At 42.6% G+C, this 24772-nt stretch overlaps 1 protein-coding gene across 2 annotated transcripts in view; it reads left to right on the top strand.

Moving 5' to 3' along the window:
• The window catches only part of PHACTR3 (phosphatase and actin regulator 3), a 120922-nt gene that overhangs the window by 8937 nt on the left and 87213 nt on the right, over window positions 1–24772 (top strand). The window contains exons 2-5 of one of the 2 annotated variants that reach the window (XM_075277014.1): window positions 17546–17707; window positions 18869–18955; window positions 23679–23855; window positions 24447–24632. In XM_075277014.1, the coding sequence (XP_075133115.1) occupies window positions 17546–17707; window positions 18869–18955; window positions 23679–23855; window positions 24447–24632 (612 nt within the window). The remainder of the gene's footprint in view (window positions 1–17545; window positions 17708–18868; window positions 18956–23678; window positions 23856–24446; window positions 24633–24772) is intronic. The other variant, XM_075277015.1, reaches the window with a different exon arrangement.

Here is a 24772-nt window from a genome sequence, read left to right as displayed (position 1 = left end):
GTTATTATTTATATTTTTAAAAAATCTTTAAAAACCTTGCAGTTGTAAGTGTTGTCACTAAGGCCTGATTAACATCTGTGTTCAGTATTCCATTTGGGGAATCCACTTGGGGAACCCCTGAATGTAATACCGAATGCATTGACAAGTGGTGAGCTTATGAAAGCACACACATCCTTTATGGGGTCCGAGTGGTTTCCACACAGTGTCCGCACAAATCATGTGGAAAGGAAAGTAGTTCATGAAGTATTCTTCTCTCTGCATGTTCTATGTGGACACCACACAGAAACTACATGGACCTCATTATAGTCTATGAGGTCCGTGTGCTTTCATAAGCTCGTCGCTTCTCAATGCGTTCAGTATTCCATTCGGGGGGTCCCCAAGTGGACCAGGCCTCAACCTAAAATATTTTGTGAGTTGTTTCCTGGAGGTGGAATATGGGTCATACATACAGTTGTCTGGAGTGGACCCTATTGACTCCTATAGGACACCATATTCTTTGACTTTTGCAAAGGTCGTTGTAGAGAGTTGGGAATACACTGTCTACCAATAAATATTTGGACACCCATGCACCTGAAGATATCTGCGGTCGTGATGTACGTCACGCCTTCCGCCATTAAATAGGAAGCAGCATTGGCATTAGTGCATTGGCATTAGTGCTTTGGAATTAGCCGCATGCAAGATGCCACGAAGTGCAGAGTTGTCCGATTTTGAGAAATGGGTAATTGTGGGGTACCACAGAAATGGTCGATCCTTAAGGGACATAGCAAGCAAACTGAATTACCCAAAATCAACAGTGGCCTATGTGATTACGAAGTGGAAGATGAGCGGTGACTGTCGGAATGTGCCCTGAGTCGGCAGACTCCTGAAACTGGGAGATAGAGACCGACAAGTGCTGGCCAGAGAAACCGCACCCAACTGATGGATCACATACACCTGGGGTTTCACCAGGCATCCGGGAGTATTGTGTGGATCAATACCATCTGTAAGGAAGCATCTGCTGGGTCTCCCAACTACTGAATATGAATAAATGTTGTTTTTCTATTCTACCACAGGTGTCCAAATACTTATTGGTAGACAGTGTAGATAAGCTGTCAAATCCTCTATTGTCACTGGTGGATTCTTTGTCTTATCTACAAGTACATGAAACTTGTCATAGGTGCAAATAATTCCCCTACAGGAAACAGGAAGTGTCATATTTTTGGCTAAGTAGCTACAGTCAGAACCGCACAATTTTTAGGATTTTTTTTAATTTATAGATATAAATAGCATGGAAATTTTTTAAAAAACCTCACCAAAAATTCTTTAAAGGGATTCTACCATTAAAAAACTTTTTTTTCTAGGTAACACGTCGGAATAGCCTTTAGAAAGGCTATTCGTCTCCTACCTTTGGAAGTGCTCTCCGCCGCGCCGTTCGTTCGAAATACCGGTTTGTACCGTTATGCTAATTAGTTCTCTCACAGCGATGGGGGCGTCCCCCAGCGCAGAAAATGCGATGGGGGCATCCCCATTGCTGCTCGAAAACCGACTCCAGCGCCGCCTCTGTCTTCTTCTGCAACCTCCCCTTCCTTCTTTGGCTTGACGTCGGACGCCTGCGCAGTACGCTCTGTTCGGCGAGCCGGTATTTCGAACGAACGGCGCGGCGGAGAGCACTTCCAAAGGTAGGAGACGAATAGCCTTTCTAAAGGCTATTCCGACGTGTTACCTAGAAAAAATAGATTTTTAATGGTAGAATCCCTTTAAAAAACATGTATAACGCAAAATTTGATTTAAAAAAAAAATAGATCATTTTCTGGCATCACAATTCCTTTAGCACTGCTACATAGAAAGTGTCAGGTTTAGTGATTGGTTATGGCAAATGAATTTAGCAGTTTTTTGGGTTTACCAAATGTTGGTTTTACATGTATTGTATTTGGTACTTTTTTGTTACTTTAAAAAGTTTTTATTGTTCAGTGCTTGTCCCATCTTGTGAGTGTTTTTTTTTATGTCAGTGGTAGATCTTGTCTGAGATCATTTGCTTATATGTTTTTGGTGGAGTTTTTTGTGATACGTGTTTATGGCATTTGTATGGTGCCAGCTCCTTATTGTAGAGCTCATCATTAAAGAGATGGTCTGTCACCTGAGGTTTGCAACTACCACAAATCTTAAAATTCATTGTATAGCAGTATTATTTAGACAATGTATAGGACTATTATTCAATTCATTTTTGTATAGTCACTGTATGGCTACGACCGCACGTTGTGGAAATGCAGCTTATTTTGTTTGCGGATTTTGCTGTGTTTTTTAGCCAAGCCAGGAGTGGATTGAACAGAAGACAGACGTATAAGAACCTCCTATATATTTCCCATTCCCTTTGAAGCCATTTTTGGCTGTGGCTCAAAAAAAAAAAAAAAACAACGCAAAATCTGCAACAAAAGAAGCTGCTTTTCTGCAACATGGGGCCTCAGCCTATGTTGGTATTATTTGAGCAGTGTACGGTACACAGTATTTCGTATGGCACTACTAATTGTATACTTCACAGCATATTATTTTTGCAGTGTATGCCGCCACTGATATTATATAGCACGCTTATTTTGGCAACTATATGAACCTGTTGATTAATGTATGACTGTGTTTGTAGGGCATAAGACTGTGTCATTGTACACGGTTTAGTATGGTTATTTGTAAACTATAGGGCATATTAAAAGCAGGCACCAAAGAGAGAATCAACTAAAATAACACTAGTTCTAAATCAGGCGCTTTAGATTTCCTTTAGTATATACAATGTATATGAATATTAGCTGTATGCTCTGTGTGTAGTAGACAGACTTAAGCTTTTTGTTCCCGGTTATTTGAGGTTAGTGGTTCCATCTCCTCGCGCCTCTCTAGATCTGCGGAGGATATCATACATCTTCTGTTGTATAGTCTGCATTATTGCAAATTTACAAGAAAATTAATTAAGACTTGGAAGATGAGAAGAAGCTCTTGGAGATGACACAATGATATTTTGGCTTGATCTATAATCACTTGCTCAGGTCACAATAGGGATCTTGTACTATTAATTTTCTCCCTGTGATTGGAGTGAGTTACAGCTGAATCTCATACTGTGCGGCAGAGGCACAAACAGCACAGTGAACATGGTGAATAATATAACACCTGGTGTGGAGCCAGAATGTCATCCAGTGCAATGGCACAGCATGCTGGGATCGGTAGTGCTGAATTAGCAACACAAGAATGCTGCATACTGTTTTCTTATCGTAAAATACAGTATATTAGTTAGATACAATACAGAGACATTGATGCACCTCTGCTGCTTGTTTGCTATACATTTCTCAGAATGCTTGAGTTATCAGGGTATATCTACATCAGAATAGTGAGTGGAATATGATTCAGGCTGCAAATCAGTATCAGTCCAGAATAAGTAATGTCTGTACACAGTGACTACACCAGCAGAACAGTGAGCGCAGCTCTGGGCATAATTCAAGCTGCAACTCAGGATCCCTACCGGACTAGTAATGTAATGTATTTGCACAGTGACTCAATTTGTCCTATGTGCAGCTACATACATAGTTAATAAGGTGTAAAAACGAAGCAGGTCCATCAAGTTGACACTGAAATTATACAACAGTATTTCCAAACCTTGTCAGATGCCGATACCAAATCATTTTTACCAAAAGACAACTTACAGCTAAAAAATACATTTATTTAACTTGTTAATATAGAAAACCTAACTTAAACCCACACCATACCAGCCTCACAACTGCATTTTGTGAATGCACCCTCAAAGCAGCACCATCCTCAACTCCCCACCCAGCACACATAAAAATTTACGTTTTACCATCACCATACTTCCATAGTATCGTGTTCGCAAATGCCTCCAGACACCTAGAAATACTCTCAAATGACCCCAGACATCTAATAATGCTCTCCAGTTGTTCTCAGACACTTAGTACTGCTCTCCGGGGCCCGCAGACACTTAATAATGCTCTCCAGTGGCCCCTAAACACCTATTAGTATTACCTAATGTCCTCTACACAAGACTGCTGTACATCATGTTAGGGAATCACTGATCTAGACTCAATCTAGATCAAGACACTAATCTAGATCAAACCTAATAAGGTTTTTTGTCTTCAACCAGAAAAAATCCCTGGATCAACATCTCAAAACCCTACTTCTTATAACTTGTAGTTAGATTAACTAGAATTCACAATGTCACTTGTTACCAATTAAGCATCAAGCCTGTTTTTTAATGCTGACATGCTTACTACCTCCTTGGTTAGGATACTCCATAGTTTGACTACTGTAAGGGGCCGTTCACATGCCTTAATTTCTCTTCATTTTCGGCCCTCCGCCTCCCCATGGCAAAATGCTAAAGATGAGCTTTGACTTTTAGTCAAGGCTTTCTGCCATAATTAGACCCAGATGAAGAAATCTCCTGCCATGGACTCTGTGGCAGCAACAAGATGCTTATTTTTTCAGCATCCTGCTTTGATACCTGTCTCTCATTGAAAACAGTGGGAGGCAGAAAGAGGGCAGAATCTGCCACTGATATTGGCTTAGAATCTGCCTCAAAATCAGTACCTGATCCTGCTGTCTCAACATACCCTGACTGTAAAGAATCTGTTGCTGTTTACACTCCTCAACAATGAAATTGCAACAAGAAGGACCAGACATAAGATGATGCAAATCAGGAAGTAGCAGGTAGCAAATATAATTGAACATGAAATACCAAACAGCAAACAGTGTTGACACGTATTCTATTTTAAAGAGGACCTTTCACTACTTTCACCATCTCCACTTCTTATTGTCTGTTAATAGGTGCTATTCCACTGATTCCAGCACAGTTGGAAATTTTTCTCTAGCCCTCACCATTGCTGAGCAATCAATGCTGTTAGTTTGGGTGTCTGATATGCTATTTAGGCCCAGTACTGGACAGTGTCAGGCAGGAGCAGGCAAGGGGTGTGATTTGGAGCCACAATCGGTAGTGGACAATGTCAGAGTTCAGAATCACACCCATTACCTGCTCCTGTCTGATCCTACCCACCTGACAATATTAGGGCCTACATAGCATATCAGCATCAATAAACACTTATTACTTAGGAATGGTGGGGGCTAGAGAAATCCAACTGTGCCAGAATCAGTGGAGCATTGCCTAATAACTGATGCAAAGTGCTGTGCTTGGTGAAGATGGTGAAAGGCCCTGTTAAAATACTGCATGCAAAATGTTGGACATGAGCTTTTAAGAAATCCATGGGAATTTAATTTGGTCCCCCTCTCTTTGTTAGAAGGAACTCATGATATAAAGGTGATGTTTATTCCTTTTTTTCTTAATATTTTAGGGCAAAAAAGTTGATGTTGTGCTTTCTGCAGTTATAGAACTTTGCATGTTAAATGGCACTTATTGAAATCAATAGGCAATTTGTCTATTGGACTAAGTTGCCAGATCCTGCAGATCAAGACTGGGACCCCTTCATCATTGACCTAGAAATAAACAGTAACAGTACAAAAATAAAAGCACCAGGGCAGTTAGAGCCAGTGGCGTAACTAAAGTCTTGTGGGCCGTGGTGCAATCTTTTGTCTGGGGCCCCCTACCTCATCCCTGCAACAAATTCTTGATAGTGATGGTTACAGGAGCTGTGGATAATCTGTGGGTCTCCTTCTTTTATGGGCAAGATGGAAGCTGCAATCTCCATACTGATACCAGTTCTTACAGACCCCTAAAAAGCTCCTGGGCCCTGGTGTGACTGCACCCTTTACACTTCCTCAAGTTACGCCCCTGGTTAGAGCTATTTTGCATTCTGACCAGTCAACGTTGAGGAACATTAGGGTTAAATTGACTTACATTAACCCCTGTGTGGCCATTATGATGGGGTTACTTATTATTAATGTGAACCACATGGTATTATTAATTATTACAACGATGTGCATCACATTACTAGTAACCCCATCATGTACCTCACATATTACCACTGTCCTTTATGACCGCTTAGTACTTGATGGGGCTCTATTAATGTGACTCACATGGTGTTACCCATTTTGAACCTCGATGACCCTCATATTATTAGTAACAAGTAGAATTGTAATACTTTACTAAGTATCAGTATCTACAGCAGATATCATATATAAATGATAATTTGGGTCTATTACAGATTTTGTACTGGCACATTAAGCTTCAAGTTACATCAATGACAGAAAATTATCTCTAAGGAAGTATTCCCCCTCCTACGTAAGAAGACATGGGCACAGATTTTTCAATGTGACCCAAACTTATACCTCCACCAGCTTCATCAGTGTCCTTATTATATTATTTTTTCAGTCTTATGTACACCACTGGCTATATCCTGCATCTCACACCCCATATACATTAATACAATGCCATGTCTTCTGGAGGATTGGGCAGAGATCATAAGGCAGGTATGGATATCAGAGTATTGCACACATGAGCATTCACAGCTAGGGGAGGGAGCTGCAATGCTCTGCAGGAATTATTTGGCGGAGGATAAAGAGCCTGTCCAGAGAAGCATGAAGAGGAGAGATGATTCATCCCTAGAGAGACATGCATGGATTGGGCGTCCGGAGGCGTAATTTTGGCTGCAGTCCTCTCCATACAGGATTCTGCAGCACTGAGCTGACATCCCCATGAAATAAATTATTCTGCAGGATGGGACAACTGCTGCAACTGACTCTAGCTGCTTGGTGTAGGGTGTAACGCTGCTTCCCATCCGCTCTCTTTCCAGGGATGTACAGTCGTGTGGATGAACCCACTGCTTTGCAGCTGTCATTGAAACGACACAGGGGTTTCCTGATCATACCCCTGGGGATGTCCACATGCAGCTTGTGTCATCCCGGAGAGCTGTGAACGTCTCTCTGAGGTTAGTGCTGGGGTAACACATATTGTCAGGTCAGATGAATACAATGTGGATGATGGATTCTGGCTGTATGATCTACCCAAGGTCAAGAGGAGCAGAGATGTGACTCTAGCTCCATATTGGCCATTGCACCTTTAGCCTATTAACATAGCTGACATATCAACTATAACAGGAATATTATGTCTATGTTATCTGCATTAGTCATTGCATGCATCTATTGTACTCTGTTATCAGCCATGTCAGGCTGGGAAGAGGCTAATCATAGTATTCTTCAATGGAATGACTGAACGGAGGTGCAGAATGATCCCTGTCCACATGATCTCTGCCTTCATACCCCTGCAAGCTGTTGACCTCAGAATTAGTAGCCCTTTAAATTGCCGATGCAGGTGAAGTGGGTTCTTTACTGCCCCCTGTTGTTTAGAAAGCTGTGCCATTTGACCTTGCAAAGAGAGCTCATTAAATGTGGTGTTAGGTGAGGGACCCTCAGTTTTCTCATCTTTGGTTTATAGCCGTGGGTCTGACGTTCTTGAGTCTTCAGTGAGGTAAATAGCAGCATTTTATGTTCTTTTATGTGCTTCTTACTATAACTAATGTTACTTTACAGCAGTGGGTTGGGAAACTACAATACATATCTGTTCTGACAGCTCGACTCATAGATAGACTATAAATAGATTTAGGTTTCTTTCACACAAATGGACTTAATGTTAAATTATATACGGTATACGGACATGTATTGTTTTTTTGATTTTTTTAATGCAGCATTCACTATTTTCCGCTGTTTTACAGTTGGAAAATGCCCATTGAAATCTATGAGAATGAATGAAATACGTATGAGATCCATTTTTTGCCTTACAAAATAAAACTAATAAATGTAAACACAGTTGTGAATACTGATGAAATACTAGTGAATTCTATGTCATTGCATGTCCATATTGCAGATCTGTATTACAGATGTACTCTATAGCTCAGCACTTATTTAATTTCCCAACGTACAAATACTGATGCAAAATACTGACCAGAATACTGCCATGTGAAAGTGGTCTCATGTGATATTAGACTGAATATTAAAAGATAATTTATGGATAGATGTTAAATCATTTCTTTTTCTCTAGACCTGAATAAATATTGTGTATTTATTTGTGAGATCCCGTGTTGTGAATAAATCTAATGATCTTGTGATGCTCCGCGCGCTCCGCAAACTTGATGAGATGGGATTGGAGACACCGTCCAGTCTTCTAATAAATATCTAATAAGATGTAAAGTTGAAAGCTCTTCCATCATCTTGTTATTTATTTAATGATGTGATGAAGGTTGGGCTCATTCCGATTTTTGATGGTTAGTTTGAGCGGTACATTCCAGGCCACTGCACTCTCTATCTAATTTAATGTGAAGCTCCTTGCTAGAAATATGTAAATGTAGCAGAGATGAGTCTGTTGTTTGATAAAACTCATGGGGGGAATTCATCATTCCCTCTACATCAAAAAACTGGTATAGAGGGATGATATAGAGGCGCAAATTTCACCAAATGTGCACCTCAAACTGCAATCTGTACCTTGCCTACCACATTCTGCAAATGTGTGCTGGGATCGGGACGGGCCAAAGAAGGGACGCCTAGGCCTGACTGATTTATTATATTTGACGCCAGTTTCCTGGCCTGAGTTAGAATGGAATACCACACCTGGCGAACATTTCTATTCTGGCACCAGGACCTCCAACAATCTTATGTGACGAAAATCATACAAAAAAGTCCCACAAAAATAATTCCTTTTTATTTAACATATATAAAAAACAAAGAAATATACAAAATACATCACATACATAGGATTCAAGGGATCCACATAAATGATGCTACATGTAGGTAAGTATTGGAAAGTGAGTACTAAATCAAGTGGTTCGCCTATAGGTCCATATTAGCTGAGAAGGTGTACGTCAATGTAGTAATAGAGCATTACTTGTATCCAGTAAAGTATATATGGGGATAACGTCTATCCTTAGGGAGAGACCACCTTCTCAGGTGTGTGGAGACTTATACAGCCATAGTTGCTCCACTGCAAGGGAACATGGGAAGAATATGCAAATCTGTCTCCCAAGATGTAAACAGGGAGGCACTGTCTCCCTGTTTACATCTTGGGAGACAGATTTGCATATTCTTCCCATGTTCCCTTGCAGTGGAGCAACTATCGCTGTATAAGTCTCTACACACCTGAGAAGGTGGTCTCTCCCTAAGGAGTGATGTTATCCCCACAATCTGGTCTTTCAGCCTCTTACTTAAACCAAATCAATTCTCTCTAGGCTGCGCTGATGAAGTCCAAAGAGACAGAAACAGTGCTGTCCATAGCTGAGAAATTGATTTGGTTATAACCTCGCATCATGCAGTAAAGACTTCTGGGAAGTCGGGCATGTTGTTCAGGGTGCTTGCTATAGAGGGCAGCATAACAGAGGCACTGTCTCCCTGTTTACATCTTGGGAGACAGATTTGCATATTCTTCCCATGTAAAGTATATAGTCAAATAGGTCATAAATATCTAAAAAACAGCTTTAGGCCGGGGCCGCACGGGACATAAACGCCATGATTTGTCCGTGGCAGAAACAATTGTGGCATTTTACAATATGGGCAAAGTGTATGCCCACTTTGATGCAAAAACTGCCGTGAGGACACGGTGCAGTTTTGCAAATCACAGCATGTCAATTATATGGAAATGCCAGCAGTTTCCCCATAGGTATTATTGTAACAGAATGCGTTGCTGCCGCGTTTTTTTCCGCAGCACTTTATTGCTGTGGGTTGTCCTGTGGTGCCTTAGCCTTAAGATGCTTTAAGACAAATAGCAGAGCCAGAATGTATACAAAAGTAATAAGCCCTGTCAGGGTCTGGGGTTTCTAGGTGGGGTGGCATAGACACAAAAGTCCAGATTCTTTAGTCCAAAACAAAAATTGAGTTTATTTTCACTCAAAAAGGTAGTGCAGCTCCAAAAATATGACCTCTCTGTTGGCTCTCCAGCCAAACTCTGCCACAGTCTGCTGCTGGAACTGACTTCTTAAGCCTCCCTTGATGAGCAGACTCTCTGCAGCTGAGTCGCTGACGGGACATCCCCAAAGTGTGGACTGGAGGAGGGTGGAATGACAGGTCCCACTACCAATCCTACCTGTCATTCCTAAAAATCCAGCCCAGTACTGGGCATTTACCAAAATGCTCAGCAGACGAAAGTTATCTGCTGAGCACAAACATTTCTTCTGGAGTTTTCTCATCTCACCCACCTTAGTCGTCTGGGTGAGATGTACACCCCCCTCCATTACCTGACCAGCCATCGGCTTACAGCCCATAATGTAAACCCTACCCAAACAGCACACATCCCGGCACACATTTCGCTGCACTGCCTTCGTCTGAGGCGAAACTCTCAAAATACATAGTGAAAGCTTTCTTCAGTCATGTTAGATACTTTTCTGATGGAAGAAAAAGTTGCACCTGTAAAGCGATGTTCACACTATCACTGCTGTCCGCCCCGGGGTGTCCGTCGTAAACCCGGGGGAAACTGGACAGCAGACAGCTTGTGAGCGGTCGGCTTTAAAACCCATTCATTTGAATGGGTTTTCAAAGGTGACCGCCCGTGAGCATTCTCAGCCTCTCTGCCTGGTGTCCATTTTTTTTTCTGCGGACACAAAGTCCTCCATGTAGCTGTCACTGGATACAGGGACATTAATTGTCACAAGTAAGTAGTGAACACTGACTGACATTGTGGACAAGAACATGGAGTCCAATCTGCAGGTAGCATGTTATAAATTAGGATTTGCCGAATGGATTAATATTTAGTTTTGTTAATAAACTTCCAATTGTCATTTATTCCATCAAACCTCTTCTTATTCTGGGTTTAGTCATCCATTGGGCAGTCCCAGGCACTACTGTATTGCTATTTCTGTATAGAGACTCCAACAGAGACCGTTATCAATCACTGATATAAACACCCAAGGTTGTTTCCTTAACCGAGTATGAGCAGAGATATAAAGGAATAAATGACCGATTACAGTGGTAAAACCACATATCAGTCTACCCATCTCCTCCTGCTCTATAACATGATACCTGCAGAAAGGACTGCATTTACAATATACAGTATAATGTGATGTATGACATTACAATTCAGAATTCTAGGAAAGCAGGGTTACAACCACATTGTGAACTGTAATGGTGGTTAAATGGTTGCCATCCAACTTCCCCAGTAACAAACATAACAATTTTCTAATATTGGATTATTTTTTAATACAGGTCACTGATATTGGTTGGATAAATCTGGGTGCAAAAGGACACGAGACATTTCTTCGTGTATAGCTTGCAGGTCGCAGAGGTGTCTGTGCAGACTGTTCCTCTTGAGACCAGCTGTATACATAATGGATGTCTCTGTTCCTTGTGTTCAGGGCTGGTATATTATTTATATCCTGGCTGTGGGCTGCTGGAAATCTGCTGAGTTTTATTCCTCCTCCGTTTATGATAAATGAGCAGGTTATTAAATAGAAGAGATGCGGACGATTAACAACACCAATGGTTCGCTAAAATCAATAACCATGAGAATACACGGAGGGTCACAAGCAATGTTAACCATTTCATGACTCCATACAGAACAGGGGCACATTGAATTATGAGACAGTAGGGGAAATTTATTAATAGATTGTTAGTAGCTTTCTGACTTTAGGACATCCCAGATTTGTGTAGCAGCCATAATTGTGACTCAAGCCTACTCTTTTGCCAGCTGCAGGCCACCTAGTAAACATGCCTATGAAGCTGAAAGTGAAGTAGTGTGCTATATACACCAGAAGCCTGCATGAGGGCCATTTTTTAAGGTGTGGCCAAAGACCCAGTTGCAGTACCCCACTCAATAATGTCACAGTAATGGACATGGAAACAATGTGCAAAGCAACAGAACTTTATTCCACACTGAATTTGCAGTCTATAATGGGAACACGACTTGGCACCTATAAGTCTGTGATGGGTACATGGCTGAGAGATCACAAGTCTCTGATGGGCACACAACGTAATGGTCACAAGTCTGTGGTGGGCACATAACGTAGTGCTTACTGGTTTGTGGTTGGCACACAGCTTAGTCTTTATAAAACTTAGGCAGGCACACAAGTTGAGCGGTTACATGTGTGTGGTGTGAACACAACTTAAACAATTGCTAATCGCAGATGGGCGCCATAGCTATTACAGACACATTTTGCACAGTTTCTATCTGTGGTCACACTCACACAGAAGTAACAGGGTTCAGTGGCGGATCCAGGGTTTGCGGGGCCCTGGGCAATTGACTTTGGCGGGGCCCTACTTACTGGGGGGTCTCGCACTTCTAACCTGTACTTCCCAACTGTTGAAGACTAGAAAGTGGGAACAAAACGTGCAGCAAATTAGGCCCCACCCACTTTTATGTTGACTCCACCCATTCTCATTCAATTTTCATGTGATTCCACACAGTATAATCCTCCTACAGTCACCCGTAAATTATATGTCCCCCCCTCCATCTCTCCCCCATTTTCATATACACCCTTCATCTACCCCTAGTTTCATGTCCCCCCCTCTATCTCTGTCCCCAGTTTCATGCCATTCTCCCCCTTTATCTGCCCACAGTTTCATTTCCCCCGTCTCTGCCCCAGTGTCATGCCATTCTCCCCCCTTCATTTGCCCCAGTGTCATGCCGTTCTCCCCCCTTCATCTGCCCCAATGTCATGCCATTCTCCCCCCCTTCATCTGCTTCAGTGTCATGCCGTTCTCCCCCCCTTCATTTGCCCCAGTGTCATGCCGTTCTCCCCCCTTCATCTGCCCCAGTGTCATGCCGTTCTCTCCCCCTTCATCTGCCCCAGTGCCATGCCGTTCTCCCCCTCCATCTGCCCCAGTGTCATGCTGTTCTCCCCCCTTCATCTGCCCCAGTGTCATGCCATTCTCCCCCCTTCATCTGCCCCAGTGTCATGCTGTTCTCCCCCCCTTCATCTGCCCCAGTGTCATGCCGTTCTCCCCCACCATCTGCCCCAGTGTCATGCTGTTCTCCCCCCTCCATCTGCCCCAGTGTCATGCCGTTCTCCCCCTCCATATGCCCCAGTGTCATGCCGTTCTCCCCCCTCCATCTGCCCCAGTGTCATGCCGTTCTCCCCCTCCATCTGCCCCAGTGTCATGCTGTTCTCTCCCCCTTCATCTGCCCCAGTGTCATGCTGTTCTCTCCCCCTTCATCTGCCCCAGTGTCATGCCGTTCTCCCCCTCCATCTGCCCCAGTGTCATGCCGTTCTCACACACACTCACCATTCCTCGTTCCCCCGCAGCTCTCTCCCTCATACACATATTGTAGCCGCGATGTGATGACGTCATCATATCGCGGCTACAAATGCCGGAGCTCAGCGTTAAAGCAGGAGCTGAGCTGTGACAGCTCCTGCTTTAAACGCCTATGTATTTAGCGCGTCGGCGTCCTACCGCCGATGCGCTGAATACATAGGTGTTTAAAGCATTTGCTGTTAGCTCCTGCTTTAACGCTGACAGCTGGAATCGGGACATGCCGACCGGGACCATTTTGTTAGGCCCCAGCCGCGCCGCGGGGCCCCGCTGAGCGCGGGGCCCCGGGCGGTTGCCCGGCTCGCCCGGCCCTGCATTCGCCCCTGACAGGGTTAAATGTCTGCACAGTACATGCTTTCATGCTTAAAATGGTCTGAAACCTTTTGCAGGTTTCACAGGGTCATGGAATAGCTTCTCTCCCTGGCAGTCCAAAGTAATGCCACAATATAGGTTAAGGTCAAGGTGCTGTAAACAGTTACAGGATTGGTCTCTGCCTCTAATGCAGTGAAGGTTGCCGTGGCTCTACAGCTCTTCCTGGTTCTCTACTGCAGTATTCTGAGTCCCATGCACGCTTCTGCTAGGTCTACAATAGCATTCGCCTTTCCATTTTTCGGTTCCCATGGACCCCACAGACTATAATGGGGCCCACCAGATTTCTGCCTGAAAAATGTGGAGAGAAAAGTCCTGTTTGCAGGACATTTCTGTCCACATTTTTTAAGCGGGTTCAGGGAGGGAAACCCCAAATGGAATACAAGCGCAGGTGTGAACCTAGCCTTTAGTGGCCCCTGACAGCTCACTGCATTCTGCAATGTTGGATTTCTGTCTACTCTGCTTCCAACTTAGTACAGAACCTGTGTGGTGCCATGCTGTGTATCCACACAAACGACCAGAGACCACGATGGACCACATACCCACCTATGAATAGTACAAACCATGCAAATACCTAAAATGTAGTTAAATGCAGACTATCTGCACATACATGTCGCTTGACACAAACAAGCACAAACGTTACCTAGTCCAAGGGTTGTTAGTTTTCTTCATCCATATTGGCTATCTCTGGCCTACTTTTAGAATCACACCCTCGCTGTTTGACCTTCAGTTTTAGTTTAATGGAACCCAACTTTTTGGCCATCACCTTGACAGTTTCTCACAAATACCCTGGTTTGCTGAAGTGCAGAGGTACACTTGGTGAGGGTTATTCTGTATGGAACTAGAATCCACCATTAGAATTTGTCTCTTTCAGACAGTGATTTCATCCCCTATTTCCCTGAAAGCCTTTCCTACATCCTTGGCGATTTCCATGATTTCTGTTTTGTTAGGCTTGGCAGTAACCCCCTGAGGAGACTCGTGCAGTTTCACTCTGTAGTATGCAACTTCTTCCAGCTTCTTCTAACTGGTCCTACTACTCAATTGCTTTTTTAACCATAAAGGTAGTGATCAACTTCATCCATACACAGGCTTTAAGGCTCTTTCTCAGTGCTTAGGTCAACAATCCTGACATAAACTGCTATTCCAGGAGTGGTCTGGGTCCAGAACTACTGTGCAAGGCTTCAGGTCTTTTTCATTCAATTGTTTGCTGGAACCCTATAGAACACTGCCTCATTATCCTGATTGCTGTTTGTAATGCCAGTGCTCTGTGCAGGTTACCAATGCAAACGCTCCTTTGTATTTAAGGATTAATGTGCTCACCTGCTAAGCTTTCTTCTGCCAATCCCTGCCTGCCTGTATGTACTGTATAAAGTCTGCTGTCTTTTTTTTTATAAGTCTAAGTTATTTTTTGGATTGATGTCAGAATCAAGTCTGTAATTCTGTAGATGTATGCCCTTCCGTCACGTATTTCTTTATTGATGTGGATGTCCTTCCCTTATGTTAGTACCTCTGCTATCAGTGGGCTTTGGGCTTTTGCAATGAATATTTGGCCCACGGGATTCCATTATGTTTATATCACTGCTACCTTTGCCGTACAGGCTTCTGTTATGTTTGTACCTCTTCTACCTGTGGTCTTCAGGTTTCTGCCATGTATGTACTATAAGTATGTATTTCTGATAACTTTGGCATATGGGCTTCTGTTATGGTTATGCCTCTGCTACCCGTGGCTTCTGGACTTCTAATATGTTCATACCCCTGCTACTTGTGGCCTTTTGGCTTCTATTGTGAATGTTTGGATTATGGACCTCCATTTTGTTAGTACCCCTGCTATCTGCGGCCTTTAGGCTTCTGCTATGAATGTTGGGCTTACAGACTTACATTTTGTTAGTACTTCTGCTATCTGTGGCTTTTTGGCTTCTGTTATGAATGTTGGGTTTACAGACTTCTGTTTTATTAGTACCTCTGCTACCTGTGGTCCATGGGCTTCCATTGTATGTGGCCGTCTGCTACCTGTGGTCTTCAGGCCTTCTGTCATGTATCATGTATCTCTGCTAATGTACTGCTTTTGATTCATGTTTTAGACCCCGCCTATTATCTGGATGTTCTGGCCAGTTTTAATACTTTTGTTACCTGCCCTGAACATTTGCCTGTTTTTACTTTGTGTTTGTATTCTGTCTGCTATGATTTTAGTCTTTGATTCATTCTATGACCCAGATTTACTATTGTGGTTTTAGTAGACACTGGCATAAACATGGTGTATCTTTGGCACAATGTGGCACATTTAGTTTGCATTTTTCAACTTGCTGGACGTGGACATGTATTTTCAGAAAAAGACTAGACTGTGTAAAGATTTGTCAAAATTATCATCCAGCATCAACTACTGCGATAAATCTACATATTTCAGAGTGTCTGTCTAAGTTTGTACAGACTGTTGGTAAGATATTGGGCGCACAATTCACTGCCCGTTACACTATTGTTGTAAAAACTTCTTGTAAGTTGCAGGAATGGTCGTAATATCCACAGATACAAAATCTATAGCATCATTATAGTGTTCACTGTTTGGCTGACAGCACCAACACACCTTGGAGCAGCAGGAAGACTTTATACAATATGGTGGCAAGCCTCTGGTGGAAAAACAACTTAGCAGTTACAGTATCTAACACACATACAGTACAACTCATAGTATAAGGCAGAGTCATGGTGTTTCTAGAATTGGCACAGTTCACACCTGCACCTGCATTCCGTTCAGGGTTTCCGCTGAATTCAAAGTACTGTCTGCTTTGTAGCGGTATATAAAACCAGATGTGCAGGAGGACATGAAAGGTCCCCTTTAAGCCAGAGCCAGGAGGTGATACAAAAGATATGGGAAATATATAGCCTTTGCCTCAAAAAAACACAGCAAAATCTGCTACAAAAAACCCCACAGTGTTTCCGCAATGTCAGGCTCAGCCTTACTAATTTGCCTTGACATAAAACTCCACCATCTTCACTTGTTACCCTCCCTTCTCCTATTTTGTCACACAGTAGTTCTCTTCAGCCTGCCCAATGTACCCGTTAAGCTAAGGCTCCACCGAGAAGGCCACAGCACTATAGGATAAATCGGTTCAGAAAAGCATTGCGGTTTTTCCCACGCTGCTTTTCACAGAAAGTCTTTCTGCTTCAATTATACCTATAGGGAATCTGCCGGCATTTCCATAAGTATAATTGACATGCTGTGATTTCCTAAACCACAGCGGTTATGGAAATCGCAGCATTCCTCTGCATGTATTTCTCTGCATTGTGTGCACTTTGCAGGGACTGTAAAATGCTGCGTTTTTTGCCGTAGAGTATCTACCGTGGCCAAACCATGACGTTTACACCACGTGGGGCCCTGACCTTACACTCTCTTTTAGGTGCTAAGTTGTATATTGGAATTTATCCTTAGGCCATTTATTTCTGTCTATGTAAAAAGATGATCAATGTATGACCTCTATTATATGTTACCCATGGACATTGGAAACTTGTACAGTGGTCTCTCCTGACTATGAGCTCTGTGGTGGTTGTAGGCACATCTGGCAGTATACACAGTCTGAATGTAACTGAACTGCAATAGCAGGCAGTGACATAGCCAGATGTACGATACTGTTTCTGGTAAAGAATGATAGGGCATGGCCATCAGTGAATCACAGAGGACCTTTAATGTAGACAGGAGTTGGACCCTCACAAATATTTATGTTCTATTCCTTATGATAGCCCGTTAGACTTCGATAGACTAAAATGCATTAGCCTTCAGGTATGACTGTGCCTTTAAATATGTTAATGTATTACCTTTTCTGGATTGGTATAGCAGTTCTCTTGGAATACTGAATGGAGATCCAGCTTCCTACCTCTTATAATTCATGGTAGAATGTGGGTCGCAAACAAGCCCAAGGGGCCCATTTGGCTTGTGTAACTGTTTAGACCATTACCTGGAGGAGATCGCATATGGGATTGGAGTGTCATAGGGTGACTCATCATGGTAACATTCTGCTTCGTCTTTTTTCTCGCATAGAGGAGATGGCGCAGTCGCCAGCCCTGCGAACGGAGTATCTAGTAACGGGGATGCGGACTCCTCCTGCCAGGAGGAACAGTAAGCTGGCAACGCTGGGGAGGATCTTCAAACCTTGGAAGTGGAGGAAAAAGAAAAGTGAAAAGCTAAAACAGTCCTCTGCAGGTGAGAGTTGGGGGAGGAGCACTTTGCTGTTTTGGTTTTTTTTTTCCATTTCAGATTACATACTACTTTTTCAGACACCTGAATGGTAAATCTGCCTAGCTGTGTAATAATACCTCCTGAATTGTTGTAGGAGGTTTGACATTTAGGAGACTAGAAAATCTGTGTGAAAATCCCCACGCACGCTCTATTGGTGGCCAGATAAATGTAAACTATTGTATGGACTTTTTAGTAACTTAAAGGGGTTGTCCCGTCACAAGGATCCTATCTATACTGCTTGTAAATGTGAATGTAAGACTTTTCCTAAATACAATGCTTCAGCAAAACTGCTTTGTTTGGCCACTATCTCACTTTATTCATTTTTTTGTGGCCACAGCCCTGACCTGAGTCAAGTGATGTGTCTGCCTGCTCTCAGGGGGGAGGGAGGAGGGGCTAAGTACACGGGAGCGAGCCTGGAGGGGGGGTTAGTTTACCCTTTGGGGGACAGGTGAAGCCAGCAACATCGCTATGTGCCTGCCCTGCATGAAGCAAGCAGCGGCAGAAGCGATGCTGCTATTCTGGGGCGGGGGGCGGAGGAGCGGAATAACAGCATCGCTTCTGCCGCTGCTGGCTTCATGCAGGGCAGAAGCATAGCGATGTTGCTGGCTTCACCTGTGCCAGCATCTAACTCCCCGGCATCCGCTGTAATAGGCGGATGCTGGGGACTGGCCGCCGGCACAGGCACATCGCTATGCTTCTGCCCTGCATGAAGACAGCAGCGGCAGAAGCGATGCTGTTCTGCTCCGGGGTCACATATGCAAAGCCAAGCGGCGAGATGCCGCCAGCCCTGCGTGCAAGCTCATACACCAGTCTACCCTTCACAATGCTAATACAGACCCGCAGGGTGTCGGGTCTGTATTCGCATTGTGAAGGGTAGACTGGTGTATGAGCGCGCACGCAGGGCCGGCGGCATCTCGCCGCTTGGCTTTGCATATGTGACCCCGCCCAACAATGACAAAACAAAGCCGGAAGACAGAAGATTTTAGAGGAACGAAGACGGGTAAGTATGCGACGTGGGTATACCCCTTTAAAGGATATTAATGACATGATATTTTATTGGACGTACCGTACAGAAGATATTCACATGAGCAAAAGCAACGTCTTAACAATTTTATCTACACCTAGGAATCGTCTCCACTCCCAAGAAGATAACCTCGCGGCAGACACGTGATGACATCATCAAAAAGGGAATTTTAGAGATTATGGAAAAAGGTAAATGATAATCCGGTGGGTGTTATGATACGCAATAGTATAAACCAGCATGGATCAAGTCTTAATAAACATGATGGAGGTGGTTGTGGTGTAGCCCAATGGACCTTCATACTCTTCAGGGATATGTAATAAAGCACTGAAGGAAGTGTCACTTTGATTTTTGAGGCTAAGCCTAGAATGGTTACAGATGGAACAGGAAACATATAGGAAGCTCTTACAGTTCTACCTTTTGCTCAATCCACTCCTGGATTTGGCTCAAAAAACCGCAACAAAATCTGTAACAAAAAAAAAGCTGCGCTTCCACATCTGTATCAGGGCAGCCTCCTGCTATGCACCATATGTAATATTGATGTCTTCTTATGTGGTAGAGAGACTCTGGGCCTCTCAGGCACGAGGGCCTGAATGCAGATTTTACCTCTGCACCCCCTGTATCCATATGTATTCATGTCTATGGACAGAGAGTGAAGACTAAAGACTGCATTGCTTGTGCATGTTCATTACATTTACCTGTAATTTTAGGGGAAGTGCTATCACAGTGAGTCGTGCCAAGTGAAAAACTCACTATCATCTCTTATGTTTTGTAATTTGGGTAGTTGTCTACACAGTAAGACCAGTTTCACACATTAGGCTAAGGCCCCACAGGCCGGAACCACTGTGCTAAAGTGCTGCAGGAACAACTGCGGCGGGAACGCATTGTGCTTTTTCCTGCAGAACTTTGAAGAGAAAGTTCACAGAGTTTTCCTCCGCAGACTTTCTCTTACTATTATATCTATATTATATTAAAAATCAATCGGAGGCTTTTTTTTTCAGCGTGGAAAATCACACCAAATTCCTCACAATTTTCATCCATGTGAATGCACCCTGAGGTGTCATCGGTAATAGACCACTGTCACATGGTCAGTATTTGGTCACTATTTGTAAGACTATGTTCAAATCTCTGTTAGGATATCCATTGTCTGTTGTGTTATAGGAACAGCAAAACAGAAATCTTGATGGCAACAGATCCACATTATGACTGACACAAATGAATCCCTATGTATGCCATAGACCATGGTTTCCATCATTTAGCTCAATGAAAAAGCTCTGCATGCAGTACTTTTTGATTTTTGATTTTTGACAGAATTTGTGAGTTTTTTTCAATATAACGCACCCTAAACCAAAACAAAAAGTGAGTCCAAAGCAAAGCTAATTTCTCTGTGTAGATTCCACTTTTGGTTTTGGCTTACAAACAGTGATGGAAAATTCTGGCCAAATACTAATTGTGTGATAGTGGACTTACCCCTCGTTCACATCTGTGTTTGGTAATCCATTCGGGGAGTCTGCATGGGGACCCCCCAAACGGATTACCAAACACAGATGTGAACGAGGGGTTAGACTAAGGCCCCATGTAGCGAGCCACAGCTAAAACAACACATCACATATTTTTGTGCATCGTTTTTTACACAAAGTCTGCAGTGTTTTCTTCTGCAGACTTTCTGCTTTAATTATACCTATATGGAAAATGCCACTGTTTCCATAGGTATTACTGACACACTGCGATTTACAGAATCACTTGAGTTTTCACTGAGAAATCACAGCATTTTTTTCTGCAATGAGTAGATGGGATTAGCAAGCGGTACTGTGAAATGTGGTGTTTTGCGCAACATGGGGGCCTCGGCATTAAAATCATAAAGATTTTGTTGGACCTGGTTAAAGGGGCATTGTACTGTGTGGGGAAAGTGAAGGGTGAACTATATAGCGGGAGCCAACAAAGAGTATAGTGTATTGTCTAGGGAGACAATAATGGGGATGTTTTTGACCTGAGTGGGTGGGTAAGAGGGAGCGTAGCCTAAAAAATCTCTATTTAGGGGTCCCCTAGTTGCTCACACCAGTTATACCAGTATTTCTTCGGTTATGACCATAAGATCAACTACTCCCATACTCCCTTATATGTTAAAATTACACTGCTCATATTCACATCCCCTGTGATAAAAGTTATCCTACAGGTTTAATGAAATAGCATTTTGTATATCAGATGTCCACTTCAATACGAAATTCATAGCCTCAATTGACCACATAAACAAATTAAACTTTCAGACAGGGATTTTTTGGAGTGGGAGGTGAGGGAGCGGAGTGGTTGGAAAATCCTGATGTCATTTGTACAGTGTAAAATTGTCATAACATACTCCATTAATAAATAATATACTGCCATTAGTGTCAACAGTGTAGTGGCTGCAGGTCTCGCTCAATAACGTTGTATTCACTGTCATGACAATGGGAATGCTAGATTATAAAGAAAGTTGAGGGCCCCCACTGGGTTTTCCAGTCACGCCGTTCCAATTACATACTGCTGTTCTGTTACTGAAACACATGGGTTTTACGTGGGAGCCTCCAGAATCCGGTTTTGTATCAATCGCCCACATCCCAGTGATCCTGTAGTGTGCAATAACAGGTTTACGCTTGCTAGTGCATTCTTATAGACAGACACTGCTCCCTAGTGGTAGATTGTGGAATGTAACATTCTATTTCTGGTGCAATTCAGAACTAAATTGTTAAAGGAGTTTTACACATTTTATTTTTTTGTAGCTTAACCCTTTACAGACACAGCCTAGTTTGGGTTTTAAAGATAAGGCAACTTTTTTTTTTCATCTCTGCATTTTAAAAATATTTCTTCATCAACATGGCTGTATGAGAGCTTGTTTTTTGCTTGCCGAGTTTTATTTGACACCATTTTGGGGTACATAAAATATTTTATTTTGCTTTTATTACTGTTTTTTTTTTTTTGTTCTGGAGATAATATCACTCCTTAAGGAGAGAGCACCTTTACAAGCGTATGGAGACTTACAAAGCCATTTTCGCTCCACTGGGGGATTATGGGAAATATGCATATATGTTTTCCAGGATGTAAATAGAAAAACGATGCCTCTGCTTGCTGCCCTCTAGGGACAGCCCCTTAAACATCATGCATGACTTTTTCAACAAGCCTATTGCTATGATGCGAGGCTTAGCCAAACCAGTAGATCTATTCCAAAAGGAACAGAATCCCAGCTGTGGACAGCATTGTTTCAATCTGTTGGATCTTATCAGCACAGCGTAGGGAAACTGGTTTGGCAGAGATGAAGAGACTTCTAGACCAGGTTTTGGGGATAATATCACTCCTTAAAGGGGTTGGCCACTTTCAGACCAATATTGAGAGACAAATGTTATGGTTTCTGTAATAAAAAGTTGTACAATTTTCCAATATACTTTCTGTATCTATTCCTCATGTTTTCACTACATCGTGTACCTCACATGTCTCCATGTTGCTCCACTACACAAGATACAGTGGAAGGACCTTCTTACAAGTAAAGACACGCCTATCCGGTCATGTGACCTTATGACATCAGAAGGTCCTTACGGCGTCTAGTATTTAGCCTTTACCGTAGCGTGGCTTCTCAGCAGCTAAAGCCATCGGAAATATGTATTTTTTGATGGCTTTAGGCGACCCACAGGTTTAGAATGGATGTACTAGATGTAACATAATGAATGACAACAAGCAGAGATCTAGAAAACTGTGAGGAATTGATACAGAAAGTATATTGGAAAATTGTGTATCTTTGTATTGTACAAACAATAACATTTGTTTCTCAATATTGGTCTGAAAGTCGACAACCCCTTTATGGAGAGAGCACCTTTACAGGCTTATGGAGACTTACAAAGCCATTTTCGCTCCACTGGGGGATTATGGGAAATATGCATATCTGTTTTCCCGGATGTAAATAGGAATAGCCCCCCTAGAGGGCAGCAAGCAGAGGCATTGTTTTCCTATTTACATCCTGGAAAAGAGATTTGCATATTTCCCATGGGGTTTTTTGTGTGTGAAAAAAAAAAAAAAAAACTTTATGACATTCACTGTGCTAAAAAAAAGTGTCCATGTTTTGTGTCTTGGCTCCTTTGATGTGAATGAGTCTGAGCTGCAATTCCACTCTCTGGAACAACCCTTTACACCACCTCCACCACCTGTTATAGTAATGAATTAAAAGTAAAGGACCCTTCCAAAATGGTCATACTCTTATATCACTTGGAGCATCAACACCAATCATAAAGACTACAAAGAGAGTCTCCCATTGTAGAGGACTCTGCACATGTGCACATTACATGGACAGCCCATTGCTATAAGTGCAAAGTGTGCAATGCTTTAGTTCCCTTTTAGTGGCATTGAACTCATGCTAATCAGATTATTGCTGATCACTGGTGATCCCTGTGATCACTTATTGTCTGGACCATCCTAAAAACATGTCTAGGGCGGACAACAACTTTACAATATATAGTAAGCCCTTGTGGCTGCTTTTATGTCCATGTAAAATTGGAACCAGTCACATCCATCAGTTTCTATAACCAATTAGGAAATTAAGCATGAGGGTCATGATGCTCTTTGAATGAGGTAACATAAAGCAGAACCAAGAGGTGGGTTCCATTGTGAGATCTTTTGTGATAAAGCTTCCACTAAAAAAAGCTCCAAAATCTCAGTTTTTGGAGAACCACGGATAAGCAATCCAGAAGATGAAGGTTTGTAGACATGAGAGCATAGCCCAAACCTTCATCCCCATACACCACTGAAACAGATAGATATGCTGCAAGGTGTACTCATTTGCTGGGTTTGTGACCCATGAAGGCTGACACCTACTATTTCTATACTGTTTTTTTCTGCTGTCAATGAACACTTTTGATGCTTATTCATGACTGAAACAAACTGATTTTTCAGACCTTGATCCTAAAGACTGCTCAGTAGAAGATGCCACAAGTGAGTCCCCTGGAGACTCACCAACTCCTCTAAGCCAATCACCTCCTACTGAAGAAACACTTCCAGAAACGTCTGCAACAGTGAATGTCAGCTCTCTGGACGAGGACCAGCATACAGACACACAGGAAGATCAAGAAGGTATCCTGATTTGGACACAACTAGAAATCCTTTAGACATCGATTTTTGCTAATATTTAGTTCTGGGAGAACTGGAGGATACCTGGATTGTCAAATGCTTTCCTAGTCTCCCTAACAGAAAATAAAGTAAAAGTTTCAGTATCTGACATTCAAGAAATATAGGTTCCATAATAGTTGACACCCTTCTTTCCCATAGCAAATCGCTGAAAATAATTTTTTGACAACTCGACAAAACAAGACTACTAAATCTTTTTTAATTTTCTGGACCCTCTATTAGTAATAGTGTCTACAATGAGCATCTCTCGCTCTGTAGTATATCCATGTATTACTCTTGCATCAAATGATTTCAATGTAATACCTCATTTCTCCTGTGGGAGTGTTAAAGAAAAATTGAACAGTTCATATTTTTGTTGCCTCACACAACAGTGGGATAACATGATCAGCTTATCTGTAGGGGAACCTCTACCCCTTAACATAAATGATATAAAGAGAGTAAATCAGGATTATGGAGGTTGTAAAAGCTGTTGCTGCAGTTAGATGGTTGAGATCCAGCATTTTCTTTTTTTGATAGTTTTTGTATCTTTGACTTCAGGTAAAGCTCAGATGATCTTGGAGGAAGATCTGAAAGACTCGGTGGAAAAAACTTTACAAGCCTTACTGCTCACCGAATCTCTAGAATCCCCTCCGCCAGAAAGAAGTACAACTCTCATCAGCAGTCCTCCACTACTTCCAATGCCACAGCCAAAGGCATCTTCATGGGTGAACCAATGTTTGCCAGGTACATGACACTTTGATCCACAATAGGGAAATCATGGCTGGTGTCCCAGAACACAGAAGGTTCCTACATTCATGATCATATCAATTAGCAACCAAGCAAGAAAAAATAATGTCACTGCCAAGATGGATAGAGCAAATTTT

The sequence above is a fragment of the Leptodactylus fuscus genome, chromosome 6 (assembly GCF_031893055.1).
Source record: "Leptodactylus fuscus isolate aLepFus1 chromosome 6, aLepFus1.hap2, whole genome shotgun sequence".
NCBI classification, from domain to species: domain Eukaryota; kingdom Metazoa; phylum Chordata; class Amphibia; order Anura; family Leptodactylidae; genus Leptodactylus; species Leptodactylus fuscus.
This window is presented reverse-complemented; position numbering and strand designations above follow the sequence as displayed.